At 38.0% G+C, this 14,891-nt stretch overlaps 1 protein-coding gene across 2 annotated transcripts in view; it reads left to right on the plus strand.

The window, feature by feature from the left end:
• LOC103723600 (uncharacterized) overlaps positions 1-14,891 on the plus strand; it is a 40,023-nt gene that overhangs the window by 17,577 nt on the left and 7,555 nt on the right. For both annotated transcript variants that reach the window (XM_008814556.6, XM_008814558.6), the window contains exons 7-10: positions 10,476-10,574; positions 10,703-10,774; positions 10,849-10,963; positions 12,344-12,412. In XM_008814556.6, the coding sequence (XP_008812778.4) occupies positions 10,476-10,574; positions 10,703-10,774; positions 10,849-10,963; positions 12,344-12,412 (355 nt within the window). The remainder of the gene's footprint in view (positions 1-10,475; positions 10,575-10,702; positions 10,775-10,848; positions 10,964-12,343; positions 12,413-14,891) is intronic.

A 14,891-nucleotide genomic window follows, 5' to 3' on the forward strand; every position in this document is an offset into this window, starting at 1 on the left:
ACACCATAGCTGGAACTGATTTGGATAACGAACTTTTGGCCGCTCTACATAATGTGATTTATAAGATGAAGCTTGATTCAGAAGTCGCGGCCTTATGTCTAGAAGAGGTAAGTTAACTTAAATGTAAGTTAATTGGTATTTTCAATTATTGACATAGTACAACACGAGTTTTTTCACAGACTAAAATATTTAGAGAGGGCACCGATAGCTTTAGAGTCTTGGCAGCTGTCGTAAATCCAGATATGTTACACATTAGGAGGATATTTATCGGACGTTAGATGGTTACTAATATGGTACTATCTTATATGTAATATTCTTCAATGTTTTTATAGCTGAATGGTGGATTTATTTTGGGTTGTCCGCGAAAAATTTTAAGCGGTTAGCTATCCGGATCCTCTTCCAGATGGTCTCCTAGAGTAGTTGTTAGCGTAATTAGTCCATCTTCGTCCTCATCTATAGCAAGCAGAGAAATCGTTTGATACAGAAGCGCCTCAACGACCTTATATGTATTCACTACAATCAAAGATTGAGGCTAAAGTGCATTCAAAAGGAAGTGAAGCTAAGTACACGAATCCGATCCATAGTGCTTTCGTTGATGATGAGGCTGATTCTATGATCGGATGGCTTGTGGGCTAGCAGCAAGAGCTAGAGCTTGATGAGCGAGAATCGCCTCACGACCGGCCAATTTCGTAGCCAGTGAGGCTTGGGTTAATGTAGGGCAATGGGCAGCGAGCAATATTGCACTCATCCTTTTGGCTGATTAGCCATAGCCACAAGGTAGCCGGTCATCACATGACTCCTTATCCGAAACATCCTCTTAGAGATATGATCGAGAGATGCTTAGACGAGGCCAATACGCTATTCGATCGACTCAGTCAGGAGGGCGATATACATTCTTCCAACATAGCCAGGCAGAGAGCCACAAAGGGTAAGCAGATAGGGAGTGGCACGAAGAGTAAGAAGGCAGCTGCCTAGCATACCAAAAAATAAAATAAAAGGCGCCTGCAACCCCAATGGAGTGTCGAGAAGTCAGTTCACTTAGATTCAGAGATCAGGAGCAGCAATTCTGGTGGTCATGGATCTGCTGGCCAGAAAGAGAGTGGAGGACAGGAGCCACTGTTTATGAGACAGCCGCAAGGTGGTCTTCGATTTATCGGTGAGTCAGTTTATGCATGCTACACAGGATAAAAACCATGGTGCACGATTTGGTGGAGCCCGCTAGAATCCGGTTGCATATATAAGACGTGCTTCTTGAGGTCATTCAGGAGGACATGATGCAGCTACAGATGACCTTGCACGTGGAGTAGGATTTATAGATATATTAAGTTCCGAGTCGTATACTAGATTCTATTACCCGCAGCCACATGCAGCCTATGACCCATACGAATATGGATATGGGGCGTTTGAGGCATATTTCGATGGCTACTATCTTACGTAGCCGGAGCATCTTATGGGTCGGATTTTACTGCCAACTTATTCGGTGGGCTTCTTCACAGTCGTTTTATCAGCCAGTTTATCAGCTAGAGAACACCTCTCAGAGCCAGAGCTTCAATAAGAGATCCAAAAATGCTTATAATCCAAAGCATATTTCTTATAGGAGGAACATATAAGACTACAATGCCGCTTGGTTAAAGGGGTGGGCAGATGTGCCTCCTGAGTCCTGATTGTGTTGATGATCCAAATATCAATTAGAGGCATCGTCACTCGATCCGATTTTAGATATCGGTATGTAGTATTTTAAATGTATGTAATTGATTGTATTATTTTATAATTTTCATCTCACTACTTGATTTGAGGATATTTCATGTTGCTTTTTGTAGCATGCAACATCTCATTAATCATATTATTTTTTGTAGCATGCAACATCTCATTAATCATATTATTATTTGTATCATTTTAAAACAATAAGATGCATCATTTAAGGTTAAACCGAGATCATAGAAATATCAAAAAACATCAAAAAAATATCAAATTAGACTTAAAATTATTGAAAAAGTTCAAAAAGAGTGATTACCAATCAAATTAGATTTAAGGTACGGAGGTGGCATACCCTACTGGAACCGTTTGCCGATCCGTATGGGTCCCGATATTGGTTCGGCGGCCCTTGAATGCAACTATAACAACATTGTACAATTTATGATTTTATGCGTTAACATCGTATAAGTATATAATTAAGAACATAATATATAATACTTAATATGAATTATATTATTTTGCAATATTATCATAGTATTATAATCATTAAGGTACTATAGTATAATATTGTAACAGTTAGAAATTAGTATATGCCTATATTAATATTACAATGATACGTTATTTTATAATGTAAGCATTAATATACCATATTATAATAGGCATAATAATTTGTTAACATATTCTATCTTATTATCATGTTACTGATATTATCATATTTAGCAATATTATATACTAAGGAAAGTCTGCATGCAAATACATCTGCAGAACGGGCAATATATTTAAAAATTATAATTGATTATAGTTTAATTATGAAAATTCATTAAATTTTTGTTAGTTTATTGGTTGAGACATTCATATTGGAATTGTAGTTTAGAAATAAAAGCATTTAGCATATAATTATTAGTACTATGTTGTATATGGCCGGGCCACTCTATTTTGAGTGTTTGACCAATATCCATTACATCAAATACTTAGTCTTGAACTTGTTGAAAAGGTGTATTTGAGATCTATAGTTGATCTCATGGTTGTATGTGAAATTCCTATAGGTTCTGGCTAAATAATGCTCGAAAATTATGTATGTAATATAACGATGATTTTCATTCAATTTATGGAATTTTACAAATATTAGTCCTTAGATGACCAGGATTTCTTTAATTGGAAGGCCTTGATTAGTTTTGGGTAGAAAATTTTTTCATGCTTTTGTATATATTGTGTTGTTACATAATTTTACTATATTATTGCACATAATGATGTGGTATGTAATATAATAGTCATATTATTAAGATTATATAGCAATATTATGTAAGGTATATTGTAATAGCACTATATTATGCATATTTTAGTCAGCATAGTATGTAAAAAACAAGGTTTTAAATACTGTTGGATGGGCTGTCATGGAACCACTTGCATCCTGACATGTGGGACGGTGGATGTTTCACCCTATCTTGGTCCATTTCTTGACTCATCCAATTGCAACACTTTGGATGGTGCCCTATTCTAACACTCGAGATGCTTAAATGCCCCACCATCCCACTGGTGTTTAAAATCTTGATAATGAGTAATTCAGTATGTTCTAATAATATAATTATATATTTTATTTGGCACTATAATGGATAATATTACAATTAATTTATTATTTTGACATCATCTGCTTCATCTCCTCTCCATCATATGTTCTTCTCCTGATTCAGCTATGATATATTTCTATTTCATCTCTTTGCCTATTCTTTTATACATCTTTTTGGCTTAAGTCCAATGGCTACTTGTCTTGATGAGATGGGTGGAGATTTTTAGGAGGTGATGATCTTTTACTCGTTGACTATGATTATATTATGCTTTTCAATTATTTTTTTCTTCTGCCTTTTGAGGAGAAATCCCAAGGATGTGATCCTTGCCCTCTTCCATTTAGCTGCACTATTAGTAGGATTTTTTTTGTTGTCTCTTTTTTTATTCTTTTTTTGATAAAAAAAAATTTAGGAATGGTTTAACGGGTTTTGGCTGTTTGATGAAAGGGAGAATGCTTAGAGAAAATGATGATCCTTTCTGGATAAAACCAAGTAGGACTTTCATCCTTCAATCTCCAAGCAGCCAAACAGTCATTAGAAAGACCCACCCAACTACATGCCCCTTTTTTTGTCCTTCTTAATCCCCCCAAAATTTTCTTTTAGAATCTAAAAGATCTCCTAGAATCACCACTTTCAACTTGAATAATATAGAGCTTGGCTACTACTTGTTCGCTAACCAATTCTTGGACTTACATCATTCTTATCTTTGATAATGTATAGTCATAATAGACCTTGATGAGAATCAACATTCATCATACCGATACGTACTGCCCCATATCGGGCATATACCATACCATATTAATACTGAACTGAGAGTTGGTACAGGGTGCATATGGAGTCTTGGTACGTAAAACCGACTCTGTACTTGGCACACCGACAAGTCCGATATTGTACCAGTATGGTACTGGTATGGGATCTAGTACGAAGATGGCGATCCTTGAAAATTATCTTTATTCTTTAGGAATAGCTTTCGAGTGTGACTGGATTGAGATTTGGCATATAGACAAATATAACACAAAGGCGAACTATGGAAAAGGAAGCTAGCAGCTTTGGAAGAGAAATGTCTCGGCATTTTAGCTCTGAAGGGGACTATTGAATATGAATTTGTGGGTTGGTTATCTGGTTTACTTTATAGTTTTTAGGAACTTGGTGAATGCTCAGTCCACATGATAAATTGTAAATTAGATGTTATGGACATGTGTGAACTTGTGAATGCCTGCACCAGATGATATGTTATAAATCAGATGTAAGGACATGTGTCACAAGTGCCCCTGGATATAATCCAAAGGTATGCAATGTACTTGTTCAGCGTTGTTGAAGTTTTTCTTTGGTAGAAGAAATATGTAAACAATGGACTATACAGTGGAGGGTGACCCTCTTGTAACACCCCTAACCTCTCAAATCCCGGTGGAGATAAGATTTGAACCAAAATCTTGTAGTTGGTACAACCAGTAAAGACATTACTGGCTTGGTCAACTTGGCTACACAATCAACATTAATGAGTTGGTAGAATTTGCAACCCACCCCCCTCCCTTGGTTAATTTAGATGCTATAGTTCCAATTCAAGTCAATAGTTGTTAAAATGTTTAAACTTTAAAGCAAATAGCTTGCACAATGTAACCCTAATATATTAGTAGATTCATACTCTTTAAAAAATTGAAAGGAAAATTGAGCCATTTAAATCTGAGTTGATCAATTGAACATCCAGAGAAATGATTGACATTCTAAGATAGATAAAACGCCATTGATTTTAAAGTTTTCAAAGTTGTCGATTTTTTAGATCAACCTTTTTTTGGCATGCAGATGAATAATTGTTTTTTTTTGTATGACACTTGTATTTAAATGAAAAAGTAAGTATTGAAAAGTTGGTGTTAAAGCTATATCTTATTCATTTGACATGGCACTCGCACATGCAATTTTGCTCCTGTGTGTATGCTCATAGATGCATACTTACATGCTTACACATGTATATCGAGTGAGAAATGGACTATTCTCCTCTGGAGAGGAGAGAATATCTACTCCTCTTGATTCCAAAATCAATGATCGGCATCCAAATAGAAGATCCACACCATTGATCATAATCTATACTATTAAAAATTCCAAAAATCATTTGTTTGTGTAGTCTCTGAAGTCTAACCCATGCATCAAGGAGATAAAAAAATGGCGCATGATCGACCGAAAGGGAACTCTATATGCTCACTAATATGAGGACATTGCAAAGAAGCAATTAATGGAAATAAATTCAACTGCTAAACCTAAAGAAGATAATCTAAACCTAGACAACTAACTGAATTTAGTATGGTATAAACAACTTAAAGAAAACAAAAATAAGAATAACATAGAAAATTGTAATCTACTAAGCTAGTCCTAGGATGATGCAAAATTAAAAGCAATGGATACGGCAATCTGTTGAGATCAAACCGGATCCTTAATCATGCAAATCAAGCTATAAGCTATACAACATTTAACTAGTTTTCAAGAGTTCAAGATGATTACTATGCTTGGTTGCATTTGATTCCCTTAAGGTTCCTTGGCTCCAATCTGAATCTTCATGCCAATCCATTACGCCCAACAAGCTTACAGAGCATTTTCAACAAGCTTACAGAGCATTCTCATCAAGCTTTAGGATGTCAATAGGCTTGATGGAATGATGATGGGGAGTGGGCTTAGTGTTTGAATCATAGTTGAACAACCTGTTGTGCTATGGCGTCCATGAAAAATAGGTCTAGCTAAAAGCTTGCAGATTTAGATTCAAGGAAGAAAATCAACTAAGGTGGACGATAGCTTATTTATTTCTACAACTCCAGGGATCTTAGCATAGGGCTGGAAGTGGGCTGACTGTCGGACTATGCCGGCTTCAGATGGGGCCACGGGCTAGACCTAGGGCAATTCAGGTCAATTATGGGCCTAATAGGGCTTGAAGGAATTTTGGGCTGAGCTTGGGTTGATGCTTCGCTCGGCCAGAAGCCCGAGCTTAGATCAGGCCTGAAAATCGAACCCCGAATTAGGCCCGAAGTCGGACTAAAACCAAGCCCAAACTTGGCTTTAGACTTAAAGTGACCCTACATTCAATCGGGTTTGCCAGGTTCGGTGAGCTGAGGGGTGAGGCCCAACCCGCTGACTGCCTAAGGTGATGTGTGAGGGGCATGGGCTTAAACCCTCAATTGCTATCCTTAATCCCTAAATTTCCTTTAGCTTTCACCTCTGCCCCTTTGGCTCTTTTTGCCTCTCTTTGCCTTTCGCCCTTTCGGCTCTCTCCACCTTTCTTCACTTCTCTCTTTCAATCCTTTGACTCTCTCTGCCTTGCTGCTTGACCCTTCGCCTTTCTCTTCCTCTCTGCCTGTTTGCCTTTGATGACAGCTGCCCCCCTCATGTCGCCCCTCCCTCATTGTTGGTCGCTGTACCAAGCAAGGTAGTTACTCCCAAGTCATGATTTGTTCTTCTGACTGATGCATTTTTAAACAATTTGGTCAGAACTCAGAAGGGTTTTGTTCTTGGGGTATAGAACTGGATTTTTGGCATTCTTGATGGATCGTGGTTTGGTTTCTCCGTTGGGTGGATCTTTGCATGGGATTTAATGACATAACCATCTCAACTTGTTGCTCCTCTGCAAGTTTCGGAGGAGATGCTTGTGGTTGAGGGATTTGGGTTCTAGAGGGAAAGGAAAAGGGACAACAAAGAGCAAAATGGCAGCCCTCCTTGTGGCCAAATCCAGTTCTTGTCGGAGATCTAGTAATCAATCGATCCTTATCTTGCTTTTTCTCTTGCTAAAATTGAAATTTTCTTTGTACTTTTCTGTTGTTACTTTGCTTCATGTTTGATATTGAACCAAAGGCCGCAATCTTAGTATTGGGTATCGTACTGGTATGTTATCGGTTCAGTACGGTATGGATTAGTACGGTATAGTGTGCGCCCCATACTGAAATAGCCATCAAACAATTTTTCTTATTGTTTATCTTGGTGCATCTATGTATGGGTTGGTACGCCTTGATACACACCTTAGTACTCCTCGGTATGCCTCGACATGGGGTGGTACAGGATCTAAACCAACCCAAACATGAGTATCGTACTAGTTCTGATCCGGTATAGTATGGTGCGTCTTGTACTAGGCAGTTAGAGGTGGTACTGCAGTCCATTTGTTGAACCAACTTAGGTCAGTCCAATATTTTGGCTCAATGAGCTAATTTGGGTCGACCCGATTGGATTTCGGGCTGGGATTTTGAAAAATCTTTGGGCTTCCATGCTCAATGCTCTAAAAATTTCAGGTTGGGCTCGGCTAGGGGCATGGCTCGGCTCAGCTCGCCCCAATTTTAGCCCTATCTGTGCAGCAGGTGCTGTTCAAGGTTGCAGGGGTTAGGGTTTGCAGGGATCAAATAGCAGTCATGATGGAGGGCTGTTATGGTTCACCACCACAATAAGAGAATAGGATCTGCTGTAACAGTAAACCTATTCTAATTTATCATTATTCCCAAACAAAGGGAACCTATAAGGGTTTTGGATAGGGCTGATCCTATAGATTTCTGAAATTTCTGGATATGACCTAAGTTTTCAGTTTAGAGTAGAAAGACAACATTCTTGAAGAAAATAGATGCTGTTTGACCCTAATCTAACATAGGGTTTAGGATTTTAGGGGTTTTTAACACTACATAATTGAATAGCTGAAATCAAGAGTTTGCTGGATTTTTTGGGGAAAAAATCTGATTATGTGATATGAAAAAACTAGGGAATTGATGAAGATAAAAGTACGTTTTTAATTGAAGAAGATCAGAATAAAGACAAATAGAAAAAGCAAGATTCGCCGTCTCGGTACTGGACCCCGTACCGGTGCCATACTAGCACAGCGTCCAAGGAAAGCCGTACCGGTCCGTACCGGCCGGTACGGGCCGGTACGAACCGGTCCGGTGCTTGACCAGTACCGGAGAGCGATGAAAACCAGTATATCCGGTTTTCATCTGTGTACCGGCCGGTACGGACCCCGTACCGGCCGGTACGGGACTCGTACCGGTGCGAACCGGCCGGTTCGCACCGGTACGGGTGGTTTTTTTTTTTTTTTTACGAAACCACAGCTTCGCGCTGTGGTTTCAAAAACCACGCGCGCGCATGGTTTCAAAAACCACGCGCCGCGCGTGGTTTTAGGGAGAAGTGGCCCACGGGGCCACTTCTTTCAATTTTTTTTTTTTTTTTCGGGGAACCACAGCGAGGCGCTGTGGTTCCCAAAACCACCGCGGCGCGTGGTTTCAAAAACCACGCGCCGCGCGTGGTTTCAAAAACCACGCGCCGCGCGTGGTTTTGTGAAGGAAGTGGCCAACCGGCCACTTCTTTCAATGAAAAAAAAAAAAAAATTGCTGTGGCCGACAGGCCACAGCTTTCTCCCTTTTTTTAATAGGAAAAGGAGTGGCCGGAGGCCACTCCTTCCCATTAAAAACCAAGAAGCGGCCGACCGGCCACTTCTTTCCGTACGAATTTAACATTACTAAGCTGGAATTTTCTGTTAATCTGGGATTAACTTAAGAGACAGTATGGTACTCATGAGACACAGCCGGAGGGTGGTCTTTATTTCACCGGTGAGTCCCAATTTATGGGTGCTACACAGGATACGGACCACGGTCGACCACCTGATAGAGATCGTGAGGATATTATTGGATATAGAAGACGGGCTCCACGAGGTCGTTCAGGAAGACAGGATACGACTGCAGATCCGAGGACATACGGATACGGATTCTATTATCCACAGCCTCAACCTGACGAATACGGATATGGTGCATTGGATTTTGCTTCCGCCATATTTGGATGGGCCCCTACACAATCAGAGGACACCTCTCAGAGCCAGAGCGTGAGCGAGAGATCCGACAGTTCTTATAATCTGGCGCGTGTTCTTTCTGATTGGGTTGATTTGCCTCCTCCTGATTATACTTATGATCCAGATATCTACGAGAGCCATCAGCACTCGTCCCGATTTTAGATATCCTAGAGTACTTTAAATGTATGTAAATGATTGTATCTTAATTCGAAGATATTTTATGTGTATGATTTTATCATTTCGAACGGGAGGAAAACGTAACATGCAATCATGCATCATATATGTTTCAAATTTCAACCCTAAATTTAAATATGAAAATATCAAAAATCATGAAAAAAGTAATAAAAAAACATCAATTTTCATTTAATTTAAGATCCAACAGAGACAACATTAAAAAAAAAAAAAGTCTGACTCGTGGAGCCCGGCCGGTACCGTACCGGTCCGGACCGGTACGGTACCGGTCCGGCCGGCGACCGGTACGCCGGACCGGACCGGTACGGCGGACCTTGGTTGGTACAGTACGATATGGAATTTTTTTGGCATATCAAGTGTTGGTATGCCATCCGTACTGATTATCAGTACCAAATCGATACGATATGGTACGTTCCGTTTCGGCCTCGATACGCCATCCGTACTGAGTACTGGTACGGTATAGTACGCTCCGTATCGTCCGATTGGAGCCAGTATGGTGTACCATGAGAAAAGGGAAGAGAGATGATAATACTAAACTCACTCTGGAACCAAGGAATCACGCCTGGGGTTGCAAGCCTTTATGATTGTTCTAAGGAATCACATCATGGGAGAGGAAAGAAGTTGATATTCCATTCATCTTCTGCATAAAAACTGATTACATAAATTAAGACCTGAGTTTCTAAGAAAAGAAACAATAACAATTTTTGCAATTCCAAAGCTAATAAGGTGCAGTTATTATTCACATTTATATAGCATAAACAGTGCCAGGAACAGTACTAATGCAATAACTTGGTTCATAAAGCCCTTATTGAAATCCTTTAATCTCAGCCCTTTATTCAAAAATAGCAATTAAAACAAAAAATAACCAGGAAAATTCAGAAAATTGATGACTAAGATCAAATTTAATAAAAAAACCCTAAGTTGCAACCCTACGATGCTTTAAGACACAATCTTGAGTCTCTGTCAAAATGAATGGTCAAAGTTGTGCTAATGTACTAAAATACGATAAAAACCCAAACTGATTGTTTCTTTTCTAGGGCTTCACATCTTGGGAGAGAAAAGGAGTTGATATTTCATTCATCTTCTGCATAAAAACTGATTAGCTAAACTAAGACTTGATGATACATTAGATGGTCTTGCATAGCGCATGTGCTTGGCATCCAACTTGCTTTTTCTTTCCGTGGGAAGCAAAACTGTATGACAAGAATAGTGTTGGGTGTCAGGTTGAATCACTGGCAAAAAAATATGAAGAAAAGTACAAGCAAGTTGGAGAATTAGCTTCAAAACTGGCGGTGGAGGAGGCTACGTTTCGTGATATTCAGGTAATCATAGCATGATGACTTGGAAAAGGTCCTATCAAAGTTACTGTTTTCATATCTTTGAGCAGCTTCTATAGCACCGCTCCAAGTAATATCCTAATATCTGTTAGACTGAATTTTACCATTCATAGGAGAGAAAACTTGAACTGTATCATGCGTTAGTCAAAATGGAACAAGGTGGTAGTGCTGATGGTCTTCTTCAGGTAAACTTTATCTTCGCTGGCTTTAAGCTTTCCTTGTTTGACAATTTTAACTCAGTTTCAGTACTTATTTGCAGGTTCGTGCTGATCGAATACAATCTGATCTTGAGAAGCTAGAAAAAGCTTTGAATGAACGTTGCAAGCAACATAGATTGCATGTTAAACCAGCTACATCAATTGAGCTTCCCTTGGGTACTTTTGATTTCCTGCGGACGCATAATTTGTTCTTAATGCAAATTAAATCTTGATTTCATTTGTCTAGTAGTATCATGTGGTCAAAGTCTTCAGAAGCATTAACAGGTCTTGGTTTTGTTTCTAAGAGGAGTTAGTTGCTTTTCACCTTTAGGTTAATTGTCTTCTGCTGTCAAAGTTGTCACAGAATTAGCAACTTTATTCCTTGAGAAGCAACATTTGATAACATCCAATAAGCCAAATGTTAACACAAGTGTCGCGTATGTATTTTTGTAGCAGGATGTTCACTCCATTTGCAATTATATATATGGTTCCTTGCTGAACTCCTTTTTTGTTCAGCCATAGCAACAATGTTAAGATTTAAGAAAACAAGTAAACAAATATGTTGGATTGTTTTATTGCAGGAATATATTTTCGTTTCAGAAAATTTCATGAGAAACTGGAAAATTGTTAGAGATATTAGAGATTCAGAGAGATATCTAAATAAAAGACATCTTGATAACAATAGCTAGATTATAACTTTATCTTGTCATACAAAAAGAAAAGAAGAGTGCCTTGCAAAGCTCCTATCACATGTTGATTCTGTTATTTGGGGTTCAGAGTCCAAATTCACACTTATGCCTCATACATGTAACACAATGATGCCATGTGTTAAACTCTGAGGGCTTAGTAGGTCCAGTATGTTATTAGACATTGTCTGCAAGCATTTCCTGATCTTGATTTATATTTGGAGTTATCACTTGATTGCTTTTTGATGTTCTCTTCCAACAACTTAATCATCTTTCCTGTCAAAATTGTCAAAAGAATAGCACCTCTCATTCTTGCAAAGGCAATAGTTGATAACAGCCAATTAGACAAATGGTAGCAGAAGTTTCAAAGGTGTAGTTTCTTACAGGCTATTCACTCCATCGGTTACATCTCGGTTCCTTGTTATATTTCTTGATTGCCAAAAAACAACACACTGAAAGAAAAAAAAAAAGAATGGATTTGACTTGTTTGCTGTTGGAATAAGTTTTTTACTTCACAAAAATCTGTGAGCAACGGTAAGTTGTTGGAGATGTAGTAAATTAGGAGAGAATTCTTTGAAAAAATTCTTGATAATGTATGATTTGGATGATGAGCTTTTACATGATTGCATCTATGACAAATAATGATTGACAAAAAGTAAAACTGAAATTAGCCCCAATATAGCATGTCATTCTCATTTCTTGGCAGCAAATTTTGATCTTAATATGCAGAACAATCTTTTTTATCTAATCATAATATTTTTGATATTTTGTGCTCTACTCTAATTTCTCTCCTTTTCTTTTCCCTTTTAATATTTTTTTATTCACTTGTCTACTATTTTTTTGATGAATAGCTCCTTTTGATCTTCTAAAGGTTGGCAACCTGGCACACAAGAGGGGGCAGCCAATTGGGATGAAGATTGGGACAAATTTGAAGATGAAGGTATACTTCTTTGCCTCTAGATAACTTTAGGTGAATTTTTCTTTTTCTTTTTTCTTTTTTTAAAGATGCTTCAATTTGTACTTCGCTCAAAGTTGCCTATGATACATTTACGGAGGCCTGAATAAATCGCTAGGAATTTTAATATTTCCATCTACTAGCAGAGCTTGTTTTCCCACCTGGGAAGAAAAGTTGATTATATGTGTAACTGTTTTGATCGTGCATTGCGCGTAAGTGATTCAAGGAAGGGATATTAGCAGTTTGCCTAAGGCAATTGCCAAGGAGCTTTGGCAGGAACATTGCCTAGGCATCTACCACTTTCATGAATCTCAAGCAGGCAAGGATTAAGGTATCATACCATGCTAGTCCATATTGGATAGAGCCATGGTTCAGAGGAATGCACCCTTGTATTGTGCTTACCGGTGTATGCTGTTTCAGCAAGCACATTTTTGGCATGGTTCGGCATGTCATGTTATTTACCATGCCAGCCTTGACCTGCACAGACATGACATGTGCCATATGGTACTTACAATCTTTGCATTAGGCAGGCTAGTAGATGCCCAAAGGCATCCTAGACTCCTAGTTTGTATATTGGTATTTTGACTACTGCTCAATACTTAAGTGCAGCTCAAAATTGTTTATATGAAAGCAACACTCCCTTTATAGTTGCACTTGTGAATTTAGATTTTGAATAGACTTTAGATAGTGTAAGAAGCTTCAAGCATAGTAACTTCTTTTTTCAAATTATTGATATATTCTTGAAGTATTAGAAATTTTTCCTTCGTCGGATGATTCTTTGAATTATTCTCGATAAATTGATGCATTATTTATGATTTATTCAGGGAGTCTTTATTAATTAGAAATCAACAATGCTGTATGTTTTTGGTGTTTTTCTTGCTTAGGGCTGAAAACAGGTGGGACAAAATCCGACCAGATGTGGACTGTATCCCTGTATCCAGTTAGGACTGGTTTCAGATAGAAATTTTTATATCCAATTGGATCTGGACAAGGATCTGTATATATGCATATTTTGCCAAATATAAATTTGGATCCAGATTTTAAGAGTTTTTTTTGGATCTGGGTCCAAATATCTGGTAAAAAAAATATGACAAATTCCACTTGAAGCCAGAATTGAACCCCTCATCTTTTGTTTAGTTGAGAAGTTCTCAACCAATAAGATAATATTAAATGTTGTTTCATGGTGATGGTCTATTATACTTATTTAAAACTTATTCGCATCATTGAATAGAGTTATTTAAAGTATCTTATAATGTTGAAAATTTCATTTCAATAATTAGTACTTTGTATAAAATTCAATCCTTTTTCCCTTTGATAGAAAATGAAAAATGAATATACGTCATTCAATTCTTTATGATATTTTTAAAACTGTACTATTTAAAATAATTAAAAAAATCAGTAACTTCTAAATATTCCTGAATTTTATATAAGCTTCTTATAGGTTTTCCCAAAAAATAAGATGATTTGTGATTATTACTATTTTTGTCGTAATTAAAGAGTAGTTTCGAATATAAATTCATGCGATTTAAGGGGTTATATTTAATATAGAAAATTTGTCAATATTTTATATTATATTTTTATTTTAAATAATATTTAATTTTAATATATTTTTAATACAAACCTGATCTGATGGTAATTAGACTAGCGATTGAATGGGATGGTAATCGGACTAGTGATATGAACCCTTGGCTAGGTCAGTCTCTATATGGGTTTGATGACTTAGACCCTTAGCTAGCACCCATACATCAGATGTGATCTGGATGGTGGATTTTGTTTCTATTCTTTATGATAATGTTATTGATGTTCTCATTATTGAATTCTACTAAAAATCTGATTTATATCAGAAATAATATCTAATTTATATCCGTATTTGGATTTAAAATGTTGATGTAACTAATACCTGACTTGTATTTGTATCCATTTAAAACAAATATGAATTGCTTAATATCTATTGTACATTCATATCCGTTTAGAACAAATATGGATACTCATTTTGGAATCCATTTAACATCCATATCTATATTTGTGGCTGTTGGACGCGGATATCGATATACCAGCATCTGATCCTTTTGCAGTTTTGTTCTTGCTAATTTATTGTTCTTACCCATGGTCTGCTGTGTCGGTATCGGGCACCATATCGGCTGCCCAGCAACACAAGTCAGTATCGACATAGCAGAGGAGTAGAAGGCGAACGCGAGAGAGGAAAAGATAGAGGGAGGGAGGTCGGAGGCCGCAGCGGCCTCCGCCAGCTGCCCGAGCGCCAGCCTCCGTAGGACCTCCACCGGCCTCCCTCCCTCTCCCTCCGTCCCTCGCTCGCTTTCTTTGTTTCTCTCTTTCCTTCTCTTCCTCCGGCGATGGCGTCTCGGTTTCATTGCCGGAACCATCCTAGTTCGCCGCCAGTATAGCTCGGGATGCCCCAAACCAGACGATTCAAAATGGTTTCGCCGACCCTGTTCTTACACCT

The sequence above is a fragment of the Phoenix dactylifera genome, chromosome 6, assembly GCF_051530095.1.
Source record: "Phoenix dactylifera cultivar Ajwa chromosome 6, Ajwa_hap1_PhDact_Kaust_v1.1, whole genome shotgun sequence".
Taxonomy (NCBI): domain Eukaryota; kingdom Viridiplantae; phylum Streptophyta; class Magnoliopsida; order Arecales; family Arecaceae; genus Phoenix; species Phoenix dactylifera.